The sequence below is a fragment of the Streptopelia decaocto genome (genome assembly GCF_964273445.1).
Source record: "Streptopelia decaocto genome assembly, chromosome: 2".
Classification (NCBI taxonomy): Eukaryota; Metazoa; Chordata; class Aves; order Columbiformes; family Columbidae; genus Streptopelia; species Streptopelia decaocto.
In genome coordinates this window covers 119865923-119892377 of record NC_138655.1, presented here as the reverse complement: position 1 = coordinate 119892377, position 26455 = coordinate 119865923, and the positions used below count along the sequence as shown (strand labels likewise).

Below are 26455 nucleotides of genomic sequence, written 5' to 3'. Positions count from 1 at the left end.
AGACAGTTTTACTCCTAGGAACAAACACTGCAGACTTACCCTCTTCCTTCCAGAAGCGATGTTTTAAGGAAATTTAAATATCTACCAGCGATATTATTCACTGAGGTAAAATGTAAAAGCACATTTTAAGACTTTTTACACCACAACCTTTGATTTAACTGTAAACAAACAAGAACACCATGGCTTCAATGAAAGTTATTCAAATTTGAATGCAGAGAATACTTTATTAACTGATTACAGTTTTGATGACCAATTTTAAACCAGAACTAATGTAGGAAACATAGTGGGGGACATTAAGGCTGAGCCATATATATATAGACAAGTCCAGATACTGATAATCTGTACATTTAACCTCTGCTTTTTCTTTATACATCTTTTATTCAGTGTCTGAAATTAATCAAAGAAAAAAAATCTGGCCACTAATTTAGTCTTATAGTTTTGCATGGGTTTTTGAATGCAGTGTAGATCTCAGAGGAGATCCAACCGTTTTTTAACCATACTCCAAATTAAGTGTTCAAGTGTAATTGGAGCTTGTTGTTCTTATAGTTTTGTGCAATTAATTTTACTCTTCCCAAAGTGAGCAGTTCTCTCCTGTAGATGTTAATCTATTTAAGATGGCATAAAACTTTTCTCACAGGTTGGGAGAAAAGCGCCTGTGGTGTGTATCAGTTTTCCTGCTCTAAAAGCAACCCCTATCACTTAAGTGAACATACTTGCAATTTTACAGAATTACACTGACTTTTCAACAAAACCCAGAAAAAAAAAAATTAATTTACTATTCTTGCACTGTGAACAGTACCCCTACATGTGATAACCATTTTCCATCTGTACAGCTCCCTTTTGTAAAGCTGGGCAACACATATGAAAGAAACAGACATCAACTCTTTGTGTTCTGAAAGACATTTCAGTTCTTTAGTTCCAGTCACTGAAGGAAGAGGCAGAGGCAAGTTTTAATTATCCCAGAAAACTGAACAATTGATTTTATTTGGTGTCTTCAAGATGCTTCACCTTCTGTGGGAGATGTAGGTGTTGTAGGAGAGACCATTTCAGGTTTTCGTGAAATCCTGTCCAATTCTGCTTGAACATCTGTTAAAACTGGCTTCTGACCTACAAAATAAATACATATCATTTAGTCATGTTCATGAAACAGTTTTGGGAAAGCCTATAGTATCTTTAATTCTCAAGAAGCACCTGTCAAACTGACCAAAAAAAGGAAACCAGAAGAACTGTTTTTGCATCATACAAATCCTAAAAATTGTTACTGCACACTTTGCATGCGGAGTAAAGGCATAAGGCCAAAACCCAAAAGAAACAGAAAGGAAACAGGAGAGAGAAAAATCACATCCTTCTATATTTCAAATTTCTTAAAGAAACTTCCATAATTATATAATGTCAACATATGAAGAGTTTATGTAAAGTACAAGATACAGAAAAGTCTACCAAGGCTAGCAGTTATGAATACTTCTACATGATCTTCTGCATCATACGTATTTTAAATAATTCTGAATGTAGTAAATCAAGGGTTTCACCACAGACCAGTGAACTCAGTTCTACATACCTGCTCAGCATAAACCTGACACTGCCGCAGACAGACCTGCGGATGGCAAATCCCTTTCTCTCATCACTCACCTCCTCCCTAACTCGGTATAGCACAAATGTTTGTGCAGTCACATGTAGACCTGATCCAAGCTTAACACACACAGTTTTTTCCCCCCACCATTTTACCCTTAACTCTTACTCCTCTGTCTAGGTTTCTGTTCTTCCATATTCTACCACAAGAATGGAGATGACAATATTGGAAAAGGAAGCACAGAATATTAGAGTCTAATGCCATGACAAGTCTGCATAGCACCTCAGACTGTAAAGGAAAATTCTAACAATGTACTTTTAGCAATGTCCCAGCATCCTTTCTGACAATGCAAATTAATAGGAACTACCCACAAAGCTAATTTTTGCCAGATGTACTGTGCTGTTTTTCACATCATTTAAAGTGAGCTACTTCCATATCTGAATCGAAGCGGGGAATCTTGCAACAAATAAGCAGAGGAATTTCCCATGGCTATTGAGAAAAAGTAATTCTCAAATCCCAAACTACCATCTTAGCAGCCAATTTTCAGATCTTAAAAATGAATTTTATAGATAACTCTAAACACAAGACAGGAAATAACAAGTAAGGTGAAGAGGCCACATCTAAGCCAAACATTTTTATTTATGGGAATTCCTTCAAAAACCTAGTCTTTGCCACGATAAACTGGCTACACCCTAACCCTTCACTTGTTGCACAGCAGGACATTTCGGAGAACTTTTTTTTCCTCCTTAGTAGTTTAATTCTGTTCTTGAAGTTTCTGCCACAGCCTCAGACACAGGACTTTTCTGGAGCACTGTGTCCATCTGCCTGGCATCACCCAAACCTGCTGACAGACACTCCCCACAGAATTTTTCAGTGGGTGCTCTCTGCATCTCATCTCATGTCAGCTGCATTTGTGTGAACCATCTCCACAGGCTGCTCAAACCAGTGCTGCTGACTTTGCCTGCAGCATGTTAGGAAGTACTCAGAAACTTTGCTCAGCCAGCTGTGCTTTGCATGTAGAAAAGGGAAGTGCATGCACCTAAAATAAATTCAGGGTCAGTCTAAACAAAATGTTAGTGAGAAGTGAGGTGGTTTTTCTCTTGCTACATAAAAGTAAACTCTAATGTCAAGTACCATTGAAACACCTAAGCACAGCACTACTAACCTCTGAGAAAGGGGGGAGGGAAGATATAGGTAGGTTATTAATTTATACAGAAACATTTTAATCTGGAATAGCAAGAAGCACCAGGGTAGTCTTGCATCTACATTTAGAGCAGTCACTATTAGAGATTTTTAGACTAATACAGATTATTAGTCATGTCATATTAAAAAATACTATCAACAGAAAACACAAAAGTAGTTTTATAGGCTGTCACCAAACTCAATGAACCAAAACCTTCATCACATCAGAGCTAGATCACTAGCAAAAGAAAATTTAAAGTTATTTTAACTCTTACAGTATTGTTAAAAAAATAAACTTGAAATTAATTTCCAATATACCTGAAAAATATTAAAAATGGCTTATAGCAGAAGCCATTATTGGGATGGTAGGGAACAAAGGAAAAATTAAGAAGTCACATGGACACAATGCTTAAACAGCTACATGAAAGTTTTTCTTTAATCCTCAGAGCCATAAAAAGGCAATACTGAAGTGCACTGAAAACAAGCAAAAGTCATATCCAATAAAACATTCACTTAAATATAGTAGTGTTCATACCTCTGATAAACTATACTAATAGGAATGATTCATCACTCACTCTTATCATTATTCATACCTGATTTTTTTACTGATGGTGGTAAGTTGCTGCCAGCACCTCCAGTGCCACCTCCTCCTGGGCTGCCACCAACACCACCAGGGCCACCAGGGGAACCAGTTTTCTTGCTCAGGAGACTATTGAAGAAGTTCGCCAGGACTCCTTCACTAGTAGCTCCAGCTACAAGGGGAGGGAAGGGGAAAAAGATCACAACACAAAATCAAACCAAAACTTCTTCTAAGTAAATACTGATGTAGTGTATTAGACAATCTCAATAAGCATATTAAAGAAAGCAGGCAAAACAGCTATTTTACTTCCCCAACTCTGTTTGTGCCCTCATAAGAAAAGGTACCTTTCATATTGGGATCAATTTTTTTTGACCCAGTAGGGATAGGTGTAACACTGGCAACATTTGACGATACGGATCTATTTGGTGTCCTAGGAGATCCTCCAGGAACTCTTGGAGAGGCATCCTATTAAAAAACAATAAATCCAAAGCTGAACTAGTCAATATTCTACAGAATTAAATAATGCAGTATAAGAGATACATGAAATTTAGCACTTTGCTATTTCTCACAGCTCCTAATATATTTTTTTAATAATGCAGAGTCCCATGCAAGTGAAGTGACATACGATTAGATTTTTCTGATTGTGTATGAGTTTTTTCACACTTGTGTAACATTCTTACAGATACTAACTTTAGTGCAACTAAAGCACTAGCGAAGCTTTTCATTTTATCTCAATGGGAAACCTGAAAATTTATCTGTTACTCAGTAGTGCTTCTGATCGTAATAAAAATTGCACTGATTAGATTATAGAGGAACTACACCAAATTTCTTGGAAAGACAACACATATCACTAATACTGTAGAAAGGACTAAACGCAGCCCAGGAGAGAAAGCGTTATTCATAACTTCAAAGGTAACAAGTCATGTTTCTGCAAAATTGCAGTTAATCTAAAAGGTAAAACTGCTTTTATAATATCATGTGCTCCCCATTAAACTTGTGTTACTTTTTAGTTATTTTATTTGTACATTTAAATGTGGATGATGTCATAGTTTTCATCTGACCTTAATTTTATGCCAGTCTTAATATTCCTGCAGAGATAGTGCCAAATTTAGGATATAAAACTCACCAAGGCAATTCAGCCAACATGGTTTGCTCCCTGGCACATTCTTGGGACAGAAAGGGGAGTCAACTAACTGCTTAGATGCATTCTAACACATGGAAAGTAAAGCCATGACATTTAGCCCTTTCTGTCAGTAGAAGTTGTCGTGACTAGCTGTGAAGAAGCGTCATAATCTTAGAACAGTATACAATGTAGACTTTAAACAAAATGTGGTTTAAAAAATTAGATCAAAGAATGTTTGATAGCACAATTTAAACAAGCAACCCTCTAATGTATGAGAGTGAATAATTTTCATGTGACGACCTTTAACATTTTTATTACTAACCACTGGCCTTCCTGCAGCAGTAGGTAGCTGTTTCGCCAACTGTGACTGCAAAAAACAAACAAACCCATGTAGTGTTAGATACTACAGTAACTAAGAATACAAAATCAAGCTTGTATTGAGAATGTTGTTAAATGAAACACTGGCTGCTTGTTTTAGAGACAGAAATTTACCTGCTGCTTCATAAGAAACACTTGGTCATCTTCTGCTACAATTTCTTTTTCATGAACAAACTGCAATACAAAAATATTAACATAATTTTGACTAAAACAAAAATTCCCTTTTATCCCTCCCCATGAATATGACCAAGGCATTCAATAATGAAGTCAATGTGTAAAATACCATATTGACTGCAGACCACATTTTCTATATTTAAGACCACTACCTCAAGATTCCATTACAGCTAAGTTAATTAGATGTGAAATAGAAGTATCATTAACTCCTTTGACCTGGCAGACACAAACAAGTCTCTAGATGTACTTGTACCATTAAAAAGTTCATTAATTACTCTTTTACTGAACTCTTTAAGTGGTTAAAAGGCACATTAAGGGGTCCCAGGAACTGCAACAAATGTTCACACATGTACACATTCTGCAGCATGCTCATGTCTCTGTTAACTTATCAAGGCTCAAACTTGGTATTGTTTTATAGATAACTATGGTAAAAGTGACTCTGCACCTACATTGTATCAGACTTGTATATGAACTGGACAGAGACATCTTAGATCCCAGGTCTGTGCACTGAATTGCAAGCACTCTCCCTCCAAATACACTCGCCGCATGCCCTTTGCCACAACAAGCATGGCAAATACCAATATCAAACTTTATAATCCATGCCTGAAGATTATAAGCATGCAAAAAACCTGTCAGTTAAATCCTAAGTTTCCAAGGAAAAATCTAACGTACTACTACTGTATTTTTTCTCTAAAGATTCCAGAAAGGACATAGGTTTAGTTTGCTCAGCTAAAATAATTCACACTTGGAAATATGACCAGTCCCAAATTCTTAGCTTTGTTAGAAAAAGCCATAGAAATATTGCCTTCAATAACTTCTGCGTGCATGTGGTCCACTGCTGTTGGCATTTTGTTCAACAAGCCCACGTGTTTTCAGATATTTCTGTCAAAGCCTTTTGTTAAATAGTATGAGAGAGAAAATACACATTTTCACATATTTATTTTTGGTTCTGCATTGTCTCAAGCTTTCTTATTTTAAATACTGCAATAGAAACAGAAAGCATTATGAAGTTACAAGCAACTCCAAGCAACATGGAGTGTCCTTAAAAAACCTCAACCTGACCAATAGTTAAATGACACTTAAACTTCTCAATACCAAATATGCATTAAATGCAAAACAAGTGCATTTGTAGTCTTGAACAACGTAACAGTGGCAGGAAAAAAAGATAAACTGGAAGCTTATGATAAGCTTAAGCTTATGATAAGCTAGAAGCAAAGTTTCAAAGAAAGAGAAACAGTCAAAGAGTGACATGTAAATAAACAGATAAGAAATTGAACATCAAAAAATATCTCCGCTTACCTTTCTGACTGGTGGTTTTGTTATGATATCTTCAAAACTGTCATCTGCTTTTAGTGTCTGAAAGTTCTCGTGCAATATTCCTATCTTCTTGTCATTATCCCAACCTGCAGGACTAGATAAAGGATTATTTGGCTTTAAATTCTGTTGTTGCTTCAGGTTATTCTTGCGTGCAATCCTGAACTGCACAGAACTGAAAGCCAGGAAAGCTGTCAGAGCTCCCGGTCTCCTGTGCAAGCTCTTTGTTGACTAGTACAACTAGTTAGAGATTGGTTCACCGTAACAGAGAAGAGGAACATCTCTGGGTTTAGCATTTCCCTTTGGGACAGCGAGTATTTGTAATCTCAATCCACTAGCACTCACCACACTCCAACTCATGAGAATGTTAAATGGAACTCTAAAAAGCATAAACAAAAAAGATTCTAAATGCTGTTTAGTGTCTTGCACAAATACATTTTGTAGTCATATAGACACAATAATGCAGATAACTTACATAAATACTGCATCTTTTTCCACAACCACAGCTGGAACATTGAAAGGAAATCCATACAACTTCTGGACTATATATTTATACACTAAATCAATGTTTTTGTTCTCCTTCACTGAAGTGTAAATAAGTGCTGCCCCATCTGAATAAACTTGTTAAAGAAAACTCAGTTTAGTGGTTAGTAAGAGATACTAAAGTGACTTTTTTTTTGTTAGCATAAAGGTTGTCTACTTCCTAGAATTTAGAGGGGGAATAAAAAAAAAAAAATCAAATAGGCCAAACAACTTTCAACACTTAATTCTTTAAATAAACTGTTCAGTAATTTACATCCTTCTGCAATTGTTTGAGACTAACTCAGCTATTGCTTTTTCAGTAAAATACAGGCTCTTTTTACTTTCAAAGCCGACAATACCAGTGGTTTCACTACGATGCCTTCACAACTGTCTTCTGCTTTTAGTGAACAAATATTTTCATGCCATTATCCTTATATATCTTGTCATTATCCCATCCTACAACACAGACACTACAGCACTAACACTAGTAGCTTCAAAAAGGCCAGAAGATCTTCCACTCCCCCACCTGGATTTTTAAATTAGGGGAGCAAATTCTCACATTATACACTGATCTGCTTTTGAACGAAATGAAGGCAAACAAGTTGTGCTATGTGTCAGTTACTAAAAGACCAAGAAAGTGCTTGGTATGCCAGCATGGTTTGGTATCAAATTAACACAGTTTATACACAGGATTAATAAAAGCAGTGAGGGAAGTTTTGAGTAATTTTAACTTTGGGATTATAAAAATGCCAACTCCCCTAATTTATTTCTACATGCATGCAATTCAAATTCTAGCATAAAGCTACACAATGGGATCTAGTTCCCATTGAAGTGAAATTTAGAATAGAATTCCAAGTTGCACATGGTATATACAATCACACAGACTAATTCCTACTAATCTTTCATATTCTTCCTCCATCTACATGACTTACTACAATTACCCATAATTCTGTTTTGAAAAATTAGGTCGTGGAAGCCCTTTGAAAGATGTGCCATCTTCGTACTCAACTGAGGTCAAGGTTCTTGAAATAATTTTTCCATCTGCTAACTGCTGTCTCTCCAATAGCATCTAAACTTCTCTTTACCACAGCACAAGTGATGACAACACAATGTAGGCATGTTACTGGCATCTAAAATCTAGACCTCAGCATGTCTAGCTGACTAAACAACACTAAACAGTATTTTATACACTTAAGAAAAAAAAAAAGTTTAAAAATAATAATAGTACAGCAACAGCTTATGTGCATTGTGTCTGTACCAACACGAGAGAAGCCATTGGATCTTTCCTACAGCAGTCCACATTTCCTTCCTTCCATCCATCCATCCATCCATCCATCCATCCATCCATCCATCACCTTATGCTGTGGAATTACTGAACCCTGAAGAGACTGCATAATTGGGTCAAAAAGACACATTCTTTATCTGTATCTGAAGCAAGATCACACTTAAATGAATGATCTTATTATTTTAGGGAGCCTGTCAGTTAAGATGAGCTGATTTGCGAACTAACTCCTAAATATGGAAACAAAGGCAAGTAAAGAAATTCATGGTAAGGGAACATGCCAGACTTTTGCAGCTCTGTAAAAAAACAACAAAAAAAAATAAAAAAGAAAATAAACCAGAAAAGTTTAATTCTACATTGCCTGTAGGGGTAGCTGAAGCAGACTGCCAGCTACAGTAAAGGAGTTGCGTCCCACTTTGGTACAGATGGAAATATTCTTTTAAGCTCATAGTAGAAAGATTTAGTAGAGTCATTATCTTCTTTCTGATGTGTTAAAGGATACATTGTAAGCAAAACCGTCTAATATGTGACTGAATGAAGTCAAAGTGTTCATCTCTGTAGTCATGCTCTTTTTCCAAAACGCCAATGGCATCACACTGTCAAAATAAACACAAAATTAATATACCACTTCCAGTTATCTGTTGAAATAGCAGTGCTGCTACACATTCAAGTTTACAACTGGGCAAGGGGGATGGAGTGGCATGGGTGGTGCAGAGAAAAAAAAAAACACAACACAAAAACCTGCTAAGATAGTTTAGAAATATAATTGGACCATTTTTTTTTAATATATAACTTGATGTGCATGTACTGCGGTCACCACTAACTTGGGAGTTAACGTGATTGCCATTTTTCATGCACTCCCCCACCCCCTTCCAATGCAATAACCCCAAGTCTCTAAGATTGATTCACTCAATGACACCACCATTTGCTGCCCAGTGGTGGGGGTTTTTTTGTGTTTTGTTTGTTTTACACACTGTGGTGTTACAGGACATAGCTTTTTATTGAGTTACTAACTAGCCCTTTGCAAAGGGAGGCAAAATCAATAAATGTGAAAGCAGAAAAAAAAAGGGTGGGGTGCAGGAGGGGAGAGAAGAATAATAGAGAGCCAGCAGGTGAGGAAAAACATGCTTTTCAAATGAGGGGATTAGCCTTCCAGTGAAGGAACAGTATATGCATCAAAAAGTTTGTTCTTTCTCTGTGGACTAGAAGAGGCTGCTGATGTGGTATGTTTAATGCGCGTGAGAACTGAAGAGCTGGGGGCAAAAGAAAAAAAAACAAGCCACAAGAGAAGCACACCATTTTTTTGTTTAGACTAAGAATATAGTTACATATCTAAAAGAAACCAAAACAGATCACAGAAGCACTCTAAGAACTGAAGAAAGTTAATAGAACAGCACTTTACTAACTAGAACCCTCAAATGTATTAATCTTCAGAAAAAGATCAAAAATATTTTAAAAACCTACCAAACCATTATTTGTGGAATAAGGAGGACTGTGGAGATCAAGGGGAGATCTAGTTTTTTACTGACTAGCTCACTTCTGTGAGCAAAACCAGGTCTGAGGTATTCCTCAATTCCTTGAAAACTGGTAAAACTGAAGGAGAAACTAATCCCAAAATAACATGCAATGAGGGCTTCCAGAAGATAACCAACCTTCAACATTAACATTTTTAAAGAATTCTTATGCAAGGTATTCAAAATGATGTGCTTCCCACCCCAAATCCACAACTGACAGAGATGCTTAAATAAAATATGCAAAAAACCTGAAATGCAAAACAAACCTTTGTACAAACTACTACTACTGGAATGCCTAAGTTACATGTTAGTGTATCTGCACCCAGGGGTAAAATCACACTGTCATCTTTGTCTTCCTGTAATGAAGTATTTCTTCTCTGTGGAGAAGCTGGAAAATCCTCGCCTGGTTCTACATATTCCTGGAAGTCTCTTACCACTGAAAGTAAAAAAAGTTACATTAAAAGATCAGCTACTTTATTATTTCAACAATGATTTCCACTGCCATTGATCTCTAGCACTGTTGATTGTATAGTACTTCTGCTTCTTTATGTTGAAAAGAATTGAACATGCACCAGATGCTGACTATTTGTGTGCTCTGTGCAACACAAGGGAGAACTAGTAAGTTTGACATCTGCTTTATGAGCGGCCAGAACACAATCAGATGAAACTGTCCACAGGTACAATATTAACCCATTTTTATATGATCACTGTGGAACCACTAGGCAGTTGCTATTAACTATTATTGCTTGATACATATCCTAAAAGATGTAAGTTTCCTTGCATTCTTCTTGGCAAAATTAATGGAATGGTCTGCTAGAATAAACATAATTAATCCTTACACATATTGCTTAGCTGCTACCTTACACCAGGTTTTACCCAAACCCCATTTGTCCACACTTCGCTCTCTCTGTACAGTGAATCCACAGTAGTAACAAGCAAAAATAATAGAATACACAAACATTAGTTATTAACTAGCTTTAAAATTAGTTAATAGCATATTAAATATTTGGTATGCTTTTAGAAAAGATCAGATACTACTTAAAATTTAGCACAGAGAGTCAGAATATAACAAAAATAGAAAAAAAAAGATAAAGTTACAAGTGTAACTCTCTTGTCAGGTTCAGATGCATACACCCAAGCCTCTAATTATGCAGTCACTTACTATTCTATGGTTAGAGATGCAATATTAGGCATCACACGTCCTGTTTCACACAACAGAAACAAGATTCTACCAAAACCCACTACTGATTACTTTGCCATGAGCAGCACATCCTGTTTCAGCCAAAAAAAAAAACAAAAAAACAAAACAGGCAGCAAGTCAATTCAGCTGAATCATGCATGCTAACAGCTAACTACTCCAGGACATTCTTACTGCTTTGTCCTGATTTGCAGGGTGTTTCAAAAAGATGGACCCAATTTCAAAGCAAATAAATATTAAATTCGGTCCATCTTTCTGAAATACCCTGTATGTTAATCTATCCCTACCTTCACTAAACTGATTGAAGCCCTTTGAGTTCATATCTAGAAAAGCATTAGTTGAATTAACAGAGCAAGACTTATTTCAACACCCTAGAGAAAGAGATGTATTAGGCCAAGATTATTCCAGTTTTCTGCATATCTTGGAGCTCAGAATAACAAAAAGCACAAGCACAGATTATCACCTCTGCTTGAATAGTCAATTCAGGCTCTTATCCAGGGAATGCTGCTGCTTCAGTGTGGTCTGAGAGCCTCCCCAGTTCTCACCAAGATATACCAGCCACTCAAGTGAATCTTTTGTACACAGCATGCTGTCTGTTCTGGGATAATTGCATGCTAAAATAAAAATCACACTGCTCCAGTGCTAGAAGTCCTCCAGTGGCTTCTTAAAAGTCCTGCTGTGATCATAACATACTAATCTTTATACAAGAAAACAGTAAAAAGCAGGACCGATGTGGTATATCACAGCTCAGAGACTGTGGAATACCATCTCAGGTCTTCCTTAGAGACACTATTAAAATGACCAGGCCACAAGGCTTCATTAGAAACAGTGGAATTCAGTAACAGGAAGAGCTATTCCAACCCTTCACACACAGCTGCCATATACCCCCTAGTGCCTTCCCATACCACTTGTCCTCACCGGGTCTTGGAGTGAAGTTGCTAGAACTGGAAGACAAACACAGCAGCATGCCTCCAGAAAACTACACACACAAACCCGCAGCAGATTTCAGTCCTCCGAACAAGTTAAATCAGCTCACAGGGGCCTCTCAGGACCACTGAGACTGACACAAGAATAAAGTAGGACCACACAGCCAAAATTCAGGCAAGCAAGATTCCTCCCTCCTCCTCCTGGCAGTGTCAAGCCCAGCAATGCATGAAGTCACATCCCAGGAGGTTCAAAACATGAACAGCTTCCAGTCCTATCTAGATTGTGTCCAGGGCTTCTATTACAGCCAACAGGAAGACTGTCAATATATATATAAGAATTAGACTGGATGATAAAAGAATAAGAGATCAGACAAAACTTTATATGAGTAGCTACTCCTCTTGAGTCACTTCATCACTTGAATTTTCCAGATTTTGTGGAGTTTCCCTATTCTGTTCACTCAGTGAAGAAGCAAAACTATCAGCCTACACATTTTTAATAACAGAGATGGCGTGTCCTTACTACTTCCATCCAGTAAAATCCTATCCTGAAATTGTTTGGGGTGGTGCTTAATACACACACACACTAACACCACCTCCCAAAATCAAAACAAAAACCACACCCAAAAGAGCTCAGCTCCTCCCTCCTAAACAAGTTCTCATTGCAGAAGATATGATTCTCAAGGATGTTACTTCCCTTAAAATAATCTCTCTCTTAAAAGAATAAACAAAACAAGCAACACCTTCTCCCCCATTCCAGAATATCTACAACTGTCACCTTATGGGCTACTCAATCACAGCATGGCTACAAGCTGTATTTCTTAAAAATCTATCTGGCAATCTGGCAGTCAGTTGCTAAGAACATACCAGTTCCAGAGGGCAACTTCAGACTTTTAAACAAAGTTTAATCATGCCATTTGATCGTAATACACAACCTTCTCAAATGTTCTTCCTTGTACTAATTCACTGATAGATGAACAGGAGAGACTCATGTTCTGGTACCCCAACAGAAATACAGGGGCTACCCAAAAGTAATACAGAGCTATGATGTTAGTGAGTTCAGTCAGAAACTTTAAGGAATCCTGCAAAATCTTTATGTTCTGCATGTTTAAAGCTAAAAAGCCAGGATGCTTATACAGCTGTATCATATCCATGCCAACGCAAACATATAGCTTCATTAGTGTCAATAATAATGATGGAACTTTCCAAGTAGAAAGGGCCCAGAGATTACCACGTTGTCATGAATCCTTTCAACATTTACACTTTTGGTAGGCAGGGATCAGGTCCCAAATTCTCTAAACTGACTAACTACAGGAACAGTTAAGAAGCTGATACAGTGATTTGCCTTTTAAACAAAGAAATAAATTAAATAAAAAATTGAAAGCTAAGAAATTTTTTGTCTTGGAGCATCTTATTTAAGAAAGATCTGTAAGAAGCAGCCTGTAAATTCAACCCAGCTGTGTTCATTCTGAAAGCTTTTTTTTTTCCCTAGAATAAGGTACTTTTGTTAGAAAGAAATACTAGTGTTGTTCATATAGCAACTTGAGGCTTATCAGAAGCTTGACTTGCTTGATAACTCCTAATTTTAAGTAACATTTCCAAAGAATGAAAAAGACTGCAAGGGAGAGATTAAACAGTTCAGAAAGCATTAAACATATTTGATTTAAATGGATTCCTATGTATTTGCAGAATACTCACACTTTTGTTCCATTTCTTTCATTTCTTCAGGAGGAATTTTTAACTTGTCAATATGTTCTCTTACAACACTTGCCCATTTTTGTAAAGAATCCAGTGCAGTCCAAGGCCTAGACATGTCCACTACCAACATAATTAGAGTGTCCTTTAGAGAGCTTGCCTCCATCGCAAATTTAAGAAGACCTTTGTGATACAGATCGCCATCCAAAATCCATACATTACATCTTGTTTGGTCTACGAAAAAAGAAAAAAACATTTTACAAGACTCGTTGAAACAATCCACTATGTAATGGCTATCAAATCTTCTTCGGACATGTAAAATACAAGGAAGAAAGCAGACTACACGTTAAATCAACTGATAAAACACACATAATAACACAGCAAACTGCAGCTTGTGGAGACTCTTCCCCCCTTTCAAACCCTGATGTTTAATGGCTGGTAAATGAAGAACTTAAATACATTATCTGAAAGTGAGAATCCAGAGATAGCATTCAACATTTCCAAAATTAATGTTCACCATTTTAGAGAGGGAAAACGCTTTCTCCAAGATGCAGCTTAGAAGGGGGGAAGTGGGTGAATTCAGGCATTCCTTCTCAGCCCTTAGTCTGCTCAGCTCTCAAGGACTGCCATCTCCCCTTCAAAACTCCAATGTGATATACCTATATAACTTTTAAAGTACAGAAAGTACCTCAGTCCTTCAGAAAACTGGAGCAGAACTGCAAGTTTTAAAATTATTTAGATCACCCTAGCATGCAAGAAGTTATTCTTCAGATTTGCAAAAGGAAAATCACCATACCAATAGACCATTCCACTGCTTTTTTTTTTCCTCAAAAAACACCACACTCTAATATTCAGAGACACTTCTGTGGTAAATGAAGAGCTGGTGATGCAATATTAGATAGCTTAATGTAATTACATTTTTCCTTCAGGAAAGTTTTTATTAGTTCTTACAGAAGTTCTGAGGAAGACATTTAGACCAAACTCCCAAACCTCTTAACCCTGGTCAAGTCATTTTTGAGACCAATAGCCAGACATGGAACTCAGGAATTAAGCCATTTCAGAAAAAAAAGAGGCCAACTTCTTCCAGTTGTATCTGTATTTGTCCTTATAGCATGGACAAGACTCCTCATTTTTCCCCACAGCTCTGAGCATGCCCTTATTCACACTCCACTCACTCTACAAGTATTGCCTCTAGATAATTCATTGTGCCTCCACAGTGCCCAGTCATACTCTTTTCCTTGTTCCCCCCACATCTAAGCATCAATTATCCATTCCATAACTACAGGTATTTGGGATGTCTATCTTACACATCTTGTTTACCCTCTAGCCATCAGCCAACTCAAGCCAGTTGAAACACAGTTTCTACTTTACTTTCTTTTTCCTCCAAATGCATTTGTTATTGTTTTTTTGTTTTTAAAATCTCCTTGAACATTGTGCACATTTTCCTACCCATCAATATATAATACTCAGTCTTGCAGATTCTGATACCACCAAGATAAAGGCTCCTCTGTATGGCAAAAAAAGATAAATACTAGCTACAATAATTGAGATGCAAGATAAGAGCCTAGGCACCTTTTTCTCTAGGCTTGAGGAATGCACTTTTGCCTACCATCCATTCAGAATGTTGCAGCTAAGACTGCTTCCCTGGTCCTTTTAGCCTTTTCTTTTGACTTGTTCCTCTCTAACACTTAAGTGGTCATTCATGGTATTTACTAAATGAATTACACTGAGAAACTTCCTCATAATGCAAATCATTCATCGCTTAAATTAGACTCCTGCAAATTACCAAGAAAGAAAAACATCCCACTGTCATTCCAACTATCACACCACTGAACCACTGCTTTCAAAGTTTAAGATATTATTAGAAATACAAACTTACCATCTCTATCTTCATCATGAACATTTAAATACAAATACTCCATTCCTCTTCCTTTTTTGTACTCCTCTATTCCTTGAATTTTTCCTATTAGGCTAGTTTTACCTGCTCCATCTTCACCTGGAGAGACAGAAGTTGAATACCACTCAATCTTTAATTACAATTACATATTAAAAACTACCTGGGGCAAGAAGGAAATAATATACTAACAGGGTGACTGAGCTCATTAAAGTTTTGAATTATGGTGGGCTTTGCCCAACTCATCCATCTGATCAAAGTACGTGCCTCAGCTGCAAATCTTATTTCTAATTATTGATAAATGCAATTATGCCACTAATGACCCTATCTGAAATAGGATCTTACACATATCTTTAAGAAATTACCTTAAGGAGTAGTTAAGCACCTTAAACAACTCTTGCAACTGCAAGCAAAGTGGTAGTAAAGTCTTTCTAAAGTAGAGTTCAAGTCACAGTAAGCTCATCTTAGAAGAGTATGATTTAGAACTCTCTCAAAAGGGGATTTTACTCAATGGAATGCAAAGGTGTTAAAAAAAAAAAAAGGAGAGAAAAATAAGACTGGAACCGAAGCTTAAATCTGGTTAAATGAAGTTAACTGAAAAAGGAAGTCATATCAGTTTAACTTTTTCAACATTTAAGAGTTGGTTTGCTAGGTTCTTAACTTTATTAAACCAACACACACCTAGGAAAACAGTTATAGCTAATTTAAAATAAACACTGGAAAGCACAGCTACTTTTTATTCATACACCAAGATTTTCCTCTTCTTAGGAAAATATTATTTGAAATAAAAGTTCTGCCCAAAAAGTGAAGAGTTCAAACTTCTTTACCAGAGGTGAATTACAATTCCTCCTCTGTCCTCACCCAAGTACCTATCCAAGCTTCTAAAATTTGTCATCTACAAATAGCTGAGGAGAATTCATTAAGAGCTGCTGCACTAACATGTTACGCTGCTGAAGTTGCTATTACTTTCGCCAACAACTTCTGTATGATTCATTCTGTTATTTTACCTTTTTGAACAGGCAGTTTCGATTCATTTGTGCCAGTAGAAGGCCCAAAAGGTAAGACAAAATAAGACTTGTTTTTCCTTTAAAGAGGGATTGCACTTAACAGCTTTCCTAGTTGCATTTAACAGCTGGCCTCTACATTCTCTTGCATACTAGTTTGTTTCACATATGTGGCAATAAAGATTACAACTAGTTTGCACCAGGAAAGCTTAGCATTTTCTGCAAAGTACATCTGCCATTTCTTAACAAAAGTAGCTGCAACTTAAGTCTAAGAAACATCTGTGGTTATAGAAACTTCTACAGATGACAAAAGATACACTTAACCAGTCTAAACTAAAACATACAAATGCTATTATCTATGCAACTATATTGTTTGAAAGTGCCCATGCTAGACAATATGGGCAAACTTGAAATATATGTCCCCCAAACCCTTATCATGGCTGTGTGTTGTGTGATTTCCTGCCCACCTCTGGATTTCCAAATGCCTGAAGTAAACTGCAGTTCAGTACTGTTAAGGTAATGTCTTATGGCAAAAATAAGAGCTGGAATTTTATTCCACCCCCCCCCCTCAGGTTTTCTAGTAATTATCTTCAGAGTCTACACAGAAAGAAATTTTATAAGTACAGCAGAAGAAAAGTTTATTTGCTGTAAAATTAGTACCTTTCGATACATGTATGCACAGTAGTCATTTCAGCCTTACATCATGGAATTACTTCATTTTAATCTGTTCTGTGAAGAAGATACTCCACTCCCTTCTCCTTAGCAAGCAGTCACCCATTTCAAAACACCAAGATCAGGTAGGTGGATCACTGACATATATTATATAACTGTATCATACAAGTTACTGCATGCAGAGAGCAGTGCTCATAATTCACTAGAAATCCACAATGATGCATCAGTGGAGTCTGAAGGGTTTGGAACTACTTTCATTAATTACTCAGGTAAATGAAGAGAATAGTAGAGTTTGCAGATGATAGAGGAGAAACCAGAAGATCTGTGGACAAAAGAATTAGAAGCAATACTGACAAGTGGTCCAAATTCTTATTGCTATGCATAAATCAAGTAGTCTACAAATAGGATGACTCACTTGCAAGGGTGCAAGGTAGCTGCCTAGCCCAATAGGCCCTATGCCACAGGAGATCTGGAGTTCTCAAAAGATTTAAGCCAAATTAGAGTCAATATTATGGAAAAAACTGTCAGAAAGTAAAACCGGGACCACTGTACATGACATAAGGACTTCCTCCTTTTTGCCCACACAAATAACGATAAAAAGTTGGCTAAGTTCTCTTGGATAAGAGAACATCCTAGAAAGTAGAGGTAGATGGAACCTCAAGTCCTGTTTTTAGTATGTTGCATATACCTTTTAAAATTGTGACAGCTGCAAATGTATCTGTATCCTTGTTATTAATTTATTTTTCCAACCTAAACTCTTCAATATAAAACACCTGAAAAGTCAACACACTTTGAATATATCAAGTTATGCTAGAAAAGAGCAGCAGTATAATTTTGCTTTGTACTTACTCTTCAGCTAGAGCATCAAAATGCAAATCAATCTTAAACCAGTGCTTATCTAAAACTTCTGAATAGTTGTTACAAATCTCATTAGGAAATCAATTCTAAGTGCATGCAATGCTAGCTTTTAAGACTTCTCAAAACTCAAACATTTTATTGTAATGCCTTTAGTACATATGGAAGCTTCTCTTCACCAGAGAAGTAGGAAAATATTTGTGAGAAAATTAAAGTCTATTAGCTATTTCAGGTTTAATCAATAATGTACATTATAGTAATGCAAATAGCATTAAGTACTACCAGGGACATATATAAAGTATATTTGCTTTAAAAAAAAATTCCAATACATACACACACACACTATATGACATCTGAAATTACAAACCCCAAGATGCTTAAGCGTATTTATCTTTTTTAATTGTCTCTGGATATCTCTAAAGTATATTAAAAAGTAATGTTTCTTAGTTTCAGACAAAAGGGAAATTTCATATCCCTCTGACTTAAACATCATTACATATTAAAAAAAAAAAATCTGTTTCATAATATTAAGTGCTCCTGAAGCACTATATAAAATAGGGCCTCATGCACCTTCAAAAAGAGTCATCATTATCCTCCTCTCCAAATGTTGAGATGGAAACTCCTTTAGCTTCTTTAATTCTAACTGTGTGATAATCAAATTAACAACTGACTTCCATACATAAGCTCACAGAACAAAACATTTCTAACACACAATTCTTGATATAGAATTGCAAGGTAGAATAAAAAAATCAAGTAGATTGTTGCAAATTTAAGATTTTGCATCCTTCTTTTGCAAGTAACATAAAACCTCCTCCTCTTCCAGAGTAAATTCTAGAGAACTAAAATTCTCCATTACATCATACTGTACTTATACATTAGTACTACAGTGAGGAAACAGAAGTGATGCTGTCACCAGGCAGTGCTATACACCAAAGCTGAACACAAGTAAAAGAGGGATTTAATTTCGCAGAAAAGTCAGGCAAGGAAGCAGTTGAAACAAAGCCAAACCAATCTGCTTGCACACAGTATTTCACCATCTTGTCAACAAAATGCTAAGTCTTATAGGCAACTAAACTCAAGCCGTTCCATTTTTATCCCCGCACTCCTATCCTTCACTCCTCTGCTGAGCTCCTCAGGTTTGGGGTTGTGTTCCTCAAAGGTTCTCTGTCCAAGGTGCTGCTCTGCCTACAGCAGAGATTGAGGACACCCTTCTTGTTGCTGCCCTCACAGAAATAGGAAGCTGTAATACACCTCCCTGCCCAACTCCTCCCTTCTCACTACTGCAGGCAAAAAGTATATTTTCTGAACAGAAAATGGAACATCACTAAGTGGTCTGCTACAATAAAAAATTTAGCAGAACGGTCACCCATACATGGGAAGTATGGGCAATGAGGTGAATGAATTGCCTTCTGTGAGTGTGGGCAAGCAGGCACTGATCTACAAACTGCTACTTAAACTGTTCAACCATAAACTATCACATCAGAGAGAACTTAGGCTCTCTATTCCAGACCTTCTCTAAACTTTTAATTAAAACATTTTAGAATATTTAGTACTTATGCTATTTCCACATTTATTTCAGTTTAGAAAATGAAAACAGAAATACATTTTCACTTAAGACATCTCTTTCTTCTCACAGAAATCTGTACATGGAAGAGCAATCAATGTGTTATCTCCAGGACAGACAGGAGTTTTGACTTTCTATTTAAATCATTTATCCACTGTAAAGTGTCAAGTGTGTTTCAAATATGGCAAGGCAAATAAGCAGGAGGCGAATGTTTCATTTGTGTCATCAGTATTATTGTTCTACTTCATCTTCCATCCCAGGCTCTGATTTTTTTTCAAGTCTTTGAAAAGCCCTGGATGCACTTAATTGCATGTAATCTATAATCCTACTTGTTCCTTAAATGAGTTTTTTTTTTTTTTTGTTTGCTTTTTAAAGCCAGAAATTAAATTCAGCTTGATGTGGGAATTATACATCTCTAAAAAATATGTTCAAGCAAGGCCAAGAAAACTAGAGATAATGGTTCTCATTAATCCCTTCCATCCCCCCCCAAAATACATATTTTTGGAAACTAGCTTTATACTTTTTACAAAACAAAGCCAGCTTTTGGGTAGAACAATTCACATCACCTAATATTTCTAACATAAAATATTGAATATTTTTATTAATAGAAAAAACCCACCTCACTTAAATATGATAGAACAAAGATCCAAATCTGAGTTATCAAACAGGTCAAAGATGCTTTCCCAGAATCACAGAGCAATCTCTATTCCACACCATTACAAATGTCTGAATCCTAACACAGTGGAGACATAACAGCCTTCTTCCTACTAGAACCAAGCGCATGTGTGCTATAATTATTTTTGAGATAAAACACTTCTCACAAGCTAATAACTGCTTTTTCCACAGCAGCATATTAGTGAGAGACTTGTTTACACAAACTATAGTAATTGAAGAATGCCTTTTGCAGAAGAAGACCAAAATAATCAGAGTAAGACAAATTTAGTTTGTTTTCACAGAACTGAAGAACAAAATTAATTATGCTGATGAGATCCCTCTCCAGAATCCCTCAAAACAACATAGTGGTTCACTCTAAGTAGGTCATATAAAGTCTTCAAATAACTTGCCACTAAATTATAATTTACTCATTGGACAAAAACAACGTCTCTAATTTGTTTTACTCCACCAGATAAGTCTTTCTCCTCACTCATGATTCATTTGGTATCTTCGTGGCACTGAAAAATTAAATAAATTTTCTAAGAAGCACCTTAATTGCACTTCTGCATTACAACATGATAGAAAGCAGATGGTAAGACAACTGTTCCAGCATGACTTTTGCCAAGTCCTGCCCCAAAAGAATACATGGTCTGACTGTGGAAACAGGTACAGTAGTTACAGTGTTACTTATGCTTGGAGAAATACATGGTCAGAAAAAGCCAAGTACTGCAGAGAATTCTGTCGTGAAAATGAACAGCATACGTCTCTAATACAAGCCTCTTCCTTTAACACAGCAGTAAGTCTGTATTTTACCCAGGTTCACTACCAAAATAGAATAATCCCATGTTCCTATCAAAGAGCCATCTTTATCGGTACTCCTGCCTCTAACCTGCCTGAAGAACACAAAAGCACAATTCATTTCTCTGTTCCTCACCTTTGGGGTTATTTCAGAGACAGATCCAGTAATCAGTAGCACCTCCAGCAAAGCAGAGACAAATTAAAATAAATACAACTCAAGAACTTCAGAACTTCCTGTGCTATTCTAAGTAAGTTTTACTATAATACACAACATCCATGCATTTCTGGCTTTTTGGAAAAGCATTTATAGTAGGAAGGATACTACAAAGAAGTATTTCTAAAAAAAAAAAAGAGCTGCAAAACAAAGCAATTTGAATTTTATCTAGGTCAATGCCCCATCAAAACAATTGACACTTTAGAAGTATAACTCTGCTGACTGAAACAAAACTTGGCCACATTTGTAAGGCTTTTATTGCCTGTAAAGGTGAAGAAGTTGCAAGAAGAGGAGGAAAAGAAGCTATCTGAATTAACTTCTGCAGTACTAGAGAATTGAGAAACATTTGGGATGAACAATAGGGCCAGTATCAACAAGCAGTACTTCATCACCTGTAATGACAAAATGATCACAGCTAAACTTTCAGCTGTTTGAATAGGAAAAAATAAAATGGACAAGTAATTTTTTATACTGTTGAGTACAAATTTAAGTACGCAGATTTAATATTAATTTTATATACTCTCATGACAACTTGCTGTGTCAGAAGTTCACTATATTCCATGGGCCCACTGAAATAAATTAGCAAGCTAAAATAGCTCTTCAGGATGTACCGTTTTCTGCAATAACAGCCATTCCCAATACATGTACACACAGAAAAGTGTACCTGGAAATTAGCTGTAGACTGTGGAAACTTCTTCTCAAGCATCCTGACAGCCACTGGACAGGAGCAGAGCTCAAACATTCAAACAAAGAGGCCTGGCCCTGAAAAGTGAGATGTCTGGGGTAAAGAGAAAATGTGGACACAAGGCAGTTGAACACTCACTGCCCACTAAACTCAAAACCTTTATCACCAAGTGGGATAAAACACAAAGAAAACCAAAATGCTAGTGGTTCATTAGAAGCTTTACGGGTGCGATACAGACACTTGGAGTCAGGTGTACATCTGTCACTGGATGGTTTGACATCATTAGAATTACAGACCAAGAATCTACCATACTTCAGAGACAGAGAATATAAGAAATACAAAGCCAGATAGAAAGCAGCTATTCAGTTCACTTGCAAGCTGGGAGCCTGTTTTCTTGCACATCCTGGAATGACTTTGAACATTACTGCTTGAAAGCGTGCTGCAGTCTATTGGATAAATTATTAGTTTGGGTCTCTGAATTCAAGCCTTCACACATTCTATAACACTACGGACTCCCTCTGTAACCTGCAATGGTGACTTTTTAGCTGCTGGCTCTATTCCACCTGCTGGTTCAGGTATAGTTAAAGTGGGAAAGGAATGAATAAGAAAGCTCCGAATCATAAGCATTGGTTTTCTCATCATACTTAACAAAAAGTGATCTCCCTCTGATCAGCTACCTTTTTATTATACTAGTGAGCAGAAGAGACAGTTCAGGAGGAGAATTAAAAAGAAAAAAAAAAAAACCAACAGCAACAACAACAAAACCATGCTCCTTTGGTTATCTGCAAAAAGAAGCTAGAAATGTCACTGCAAGCACCCAGTCTCCTTAAGAAAGCAGGGACATCTTATGTTTTATGCTGGTATAGTTAGCTAAAAGAGGTAGCTGTGGTCACTATGACAGAACTGCTAAGGAATCAGAGCATACTTGCCTTATAGAACTGTTTAGAAAAGCAATTTATTAATAGAAAAAAAACCACCTCACTTAAATATGATAGAACAAAGATCCAAATCTGAGTTATCAAACAGGTCAAAGATGCTTTCCCAGAATCACAGAGCAATCTCTATTCCACACCATTACGAATGTGGAGACATAACAGCCTTCTTCCTACTAGAACCAAGCACATGTGTGCTATAATTATTTTTGAGATAAAACACTTCTCACAAGCTAATAACTGCTTTTTCCACAGCAGCATATTAGTGAGAGACTTGTTTACACAAACTATAGTAATTGAAGAATGCCTGTATATTTCTGTATACAGGCATACAGAATGTATATTTCTGTATACAAGAATAGTAAAATGCTTTTATACTACATGCAGTGCCAACGTTTAAAGTCTTCACAGAAAAATAGTTATTGAAAAAATGTCTGTAAGTGAAACAATTTTGAAGAAGTAAAATTATTTTTTTTCTGCTTTTGAGTTGCGAATTACCAGTATTATATGTTAACCTTCACTTCACAAAACCGTGTGCCATATCTAGAGATTAACATTGGGTATTCCAGTTTCCTTATTTCTGTGATGTCTTGAACTGCTTTCCAGGTTATCAAAAATGAGATGATAACATAGCTAAAAATACATACTGAAATAGCAGAACTAGCATGCCAGACATATCCAGGTTCCCAGAACAACTAGGAATACAAGTATACACAGTGTCTGAAAAATATAAACGCTTCAGGCAAATTAGGAAACTTGTTCTAGCAAACAAAATAACACTAAATGGTAGGGTTCTTTCTTCTTTGTTTGGTTGTTGTTTTTTTTTTTTGAGAGGGGGTTGGTGGCTAAGATGATTTTTTCAAATGCAGTTTGTATTGAAAATAAGCATGCATTTGTCACTTTATATCATGTTTCAGCTAGGAAGTTTTGACCAATATACTGTTTGTACTGCAAATATTTGCCTACCACAAAAGGAGTGAAAACCATCAGGACGCTAGCCAGCTTACAACTTCTGCTTAACAGTATTGGAAGAGCTATGAAACTAAAACAGTCATGGCAAGAAGTGATTTGTATTAACAACAAAAACTAGTACAAAATTATTTAAAGGAACAAAGCTTAAAAATAGAAGAAAGGTGAGATAAGAGAGAAATCGCAAACACAGAGCTTGAGAACCTGAAGGGGCAGAACTTCACATACTGAATCTGTCCGATACAGAATATCTAAGACCTCTCCTTTTCCCATGTCAGTGTGCTTCAGGAGCAGCATCATGACTTGCAAGTGAACAGCAAAGTGTAATCCATGGATTAGGTATTCTCACAAAGAACATGACCGTGGTCCTCATTGGCCAGTCCTCAGATCTGATGCTCTTTTTCCTAAATACATGCCAAATTTTTTTTCCTTGGACCATGGCCTTCTAGAAAACAACTCCTAAGAAAGAACTAGAATGTTTTCTACAAACCTGCACATCTTTTTAAAAAAATACACCAGTCAAAAAAAAAAAGTTTACATCAAGTAGTTCCATAAGCTCTACATAAATGAGTAAAAATAAATTTTCATACAACAGATTAAACATCACAAACTAAGCGAGCATTTAGAAACAATCAATGATGCCCTCTCTGTTTTTTAAAAAGGCACAGTCTCCAGTTATTGAGTAATAAGGATTGCCTGACTACTGAGAGAGGAAAAACAAGAGTGTAATCTTCTTGGCAAAGATCACAGCTTGAAGAAGAATCTTCCAACTCCAACAAGGACAGTCATCCAATTTAGCTTCAAAGTATCGCATAAAGAGCTGTCGATCACTACGAAATATATCCTTTCTTTCGTATCAACAGGAGTTCCAATCTCTATGTCCTACTTAATTATGTAACATAAAAAGCAACAAATTAAAGGGTAGTAAGTCCTGTAACAGGTTCATTAGATCATACCATCATCCTTGCACAATCTTCTCCTTCATAGTCAGTTTTAAGCCACCACTCAGCTCATCAACACAGGAAGAAAAGGGTCACAGTGATTGCTTTAGGAGTATGGGGAAAAAACCTAACTCAAAAACACCAAGAGCATACAAATCACAAGACTACACAGAATCACAGGGTGCATAGAGTCCATATGAATATCTTTACCAGGTTTTAACTGTACTTCCAAATACTAACAGACATTTCTTTCTGAAGACAGAGGATGGCAAAGGAAGGAAGAAGCAGCTAGTTAATTAATCCGAGTGGATGCGCTTGTTAAATTACCTTACTGCTAATAGTATTTAATAGCCTTTCAGCCAAAAATCCCCAACTAGTAACAATAAAAATATATACACACGCACACGTTTGAAATCATCCATTTCTCCCCCTCCCCCATGAAGTTATTAATTTTACTTGACATATCATTTTCCTTCTTTCTCTCAATACAGAATAATTGCTGGGTGTCTTATCGCCCTCTCAAAGTCCCATTCTGTAACTCCTCATCATTACCAAGCGCCAGGTTGGACTAACGCACTGGGTGGAGAACACAATGAAAGGCGGCAGCAGTGAACGATGCCGCTGCTGCTGCACAACTTGGCGATGATATTGCTGCTGACAGGCTCGGTGCATGTGGGCAGGACACAACCAACACGCCCATCCAGCCTACCCCGCCTTCCGGCCAGCGGGGAGCAGCCGTCATTGATACGGCACGGGCCACGGAAGCAATTTTTGTGTCTGCATGACACACCATAAGGACCAGCAGGCAGCACGGGCTGAACGAACGAGGCAGAAAAGGCTGAAGGACCTGCACGCATCCCACTCATGGAGGCAGAAAGACAATAAAAAACACCCTTCCAAGCCCTCTCTACCTAAGGAACTATGCTGGGGAAAGGATAGTAAGGGTATTACGGCGAGGTACCCAAGATGAGTGGGATATTTAAAGCATCTCTAGATACTGGATACCCAAAAATGAAGCAAAAAAACATGCAAGGGGAGAAGCGAGAAGGTTAAGTCAGCACTTTACCACCATCAGCCCACCCCCCTGCTCCCTTCGGGCACTAAACACCAGAAGCTCCAGATGCCCAAGAGATGAAGGGGATCAGGATGCTTTTCTCACCCAGCAAGAGGACGTTCTTCCCCGAAGGTAGCTTAGAGCGGGAGCGTGTGGACACCTCACTGAGGATGCAGGACCTGGCGCGGAGAGACGGCAACGCTTAGGAGGTGGGGGGCTCCCGCTTCCGTCCGGCCCCCCCGCCCCCGCCACCTCCTGGGAGGGGGAAGGGAAGGCATGGGGAACGGGAACAGGCAGGAGTTGACACCGCCAAGGGGAGGAGGCCCCGTCCCCGCCACGAGCCCGCTGACTGAGAGGGACCGAGGGCCAGGAGGGGGGATTAGCCAGACCCCCCTTTCTCCCCCTCGCGTCTCCCAGAGAACAAGGAGCCGCTGCGAGGGCGATAACGGTCAGCGCGCGCCCCGGTCCCCGGCCGCGGGGCGGGGCGGGCGGTTACCAGAGGTTCTGCCCATCGTCCTCGTCGCCGCCTGCCCGCAGCTCCGCGTTGTTGTTGGTTGTGGACGTCGCGGCAGACGAAGGAGAAGAAGAAAACGCAGCAGCCGAACCGAGCCCGGACGAAGAGGAGCCGAAAGAACCGGCTCTCCCCACCGTCGCCGCCATCTTCGCTGCCTCCTCCCTACCCCGCCGCCTCCCCGACACACGGAGCGGGCGGCGGCGCCGCGGCAGCTGACAGGAACCCGGATGTTGGGAGGTCGCGGGGCGGG

General features: G+C 37.8%; 1 protein-coding gene across 1 annotated transcript; it reads right to left on the bottom strand.

Moving 5' to 3' along the window:
• Positions 1-204: 204 nt before the first annotated feature.
• On the bottom strand, positions 205-26443 carry DYNC1LI1 (dynein cytoplasmic 1 light intermediate chain 1). Its single transcript, XM_082045054.1, has 13 exons — positions 26188-26443; positions 25797-25870; positions 15335-15451; positions 13459-13689; positions 9906-10075; positions 8628-8721; positions 6797-6932; positions 6307-6418; positions 4948-5007; positions 4778-4822; positions 3677-3797; positions 3346-3504; positions 205-1107 (listed from the first exon to the last, which is right to left on the bottom strand). Exons 1-13 carry the CDS (start codon positions 26349-26351, stop codon positions 995-997), a joined length of 1596 nt encoding a protein of 531 aa, XP_081901180.1. The 5' UTR covers positions 26352-26443; the 3' UTR covers positions 205-994.
• Positions 26444-26455: the final 12 nt, after the last annotated feature.

Excerpts from the sequence above, each read along its gene's own strand:
- DYNC1LI1 (XM_082045054.1), bottom strand. The coding sequence starts at position 26,351 with ATGGCGGCGACGGTGGGGAGAGCCGGTTCTTTCGGCTCCTCTTCGTCC. Across the intron at positions 15,452-25,796 it reads GAAGAACGTCCTCTTGCTGG|GTGAAGATGGAGCAGGTAAA; the intron begins GTGAGAAAAGCA and ends CTGTCTCTCCAG. Across the intron at positions 3,798-4,777 it reads CTGCTGCAGGAAGGCCAGTG|GATGCCTCTCCAAGAGTTCC; the intron begins GTTAGTAATAAA and ends GTTTTTTAATAG.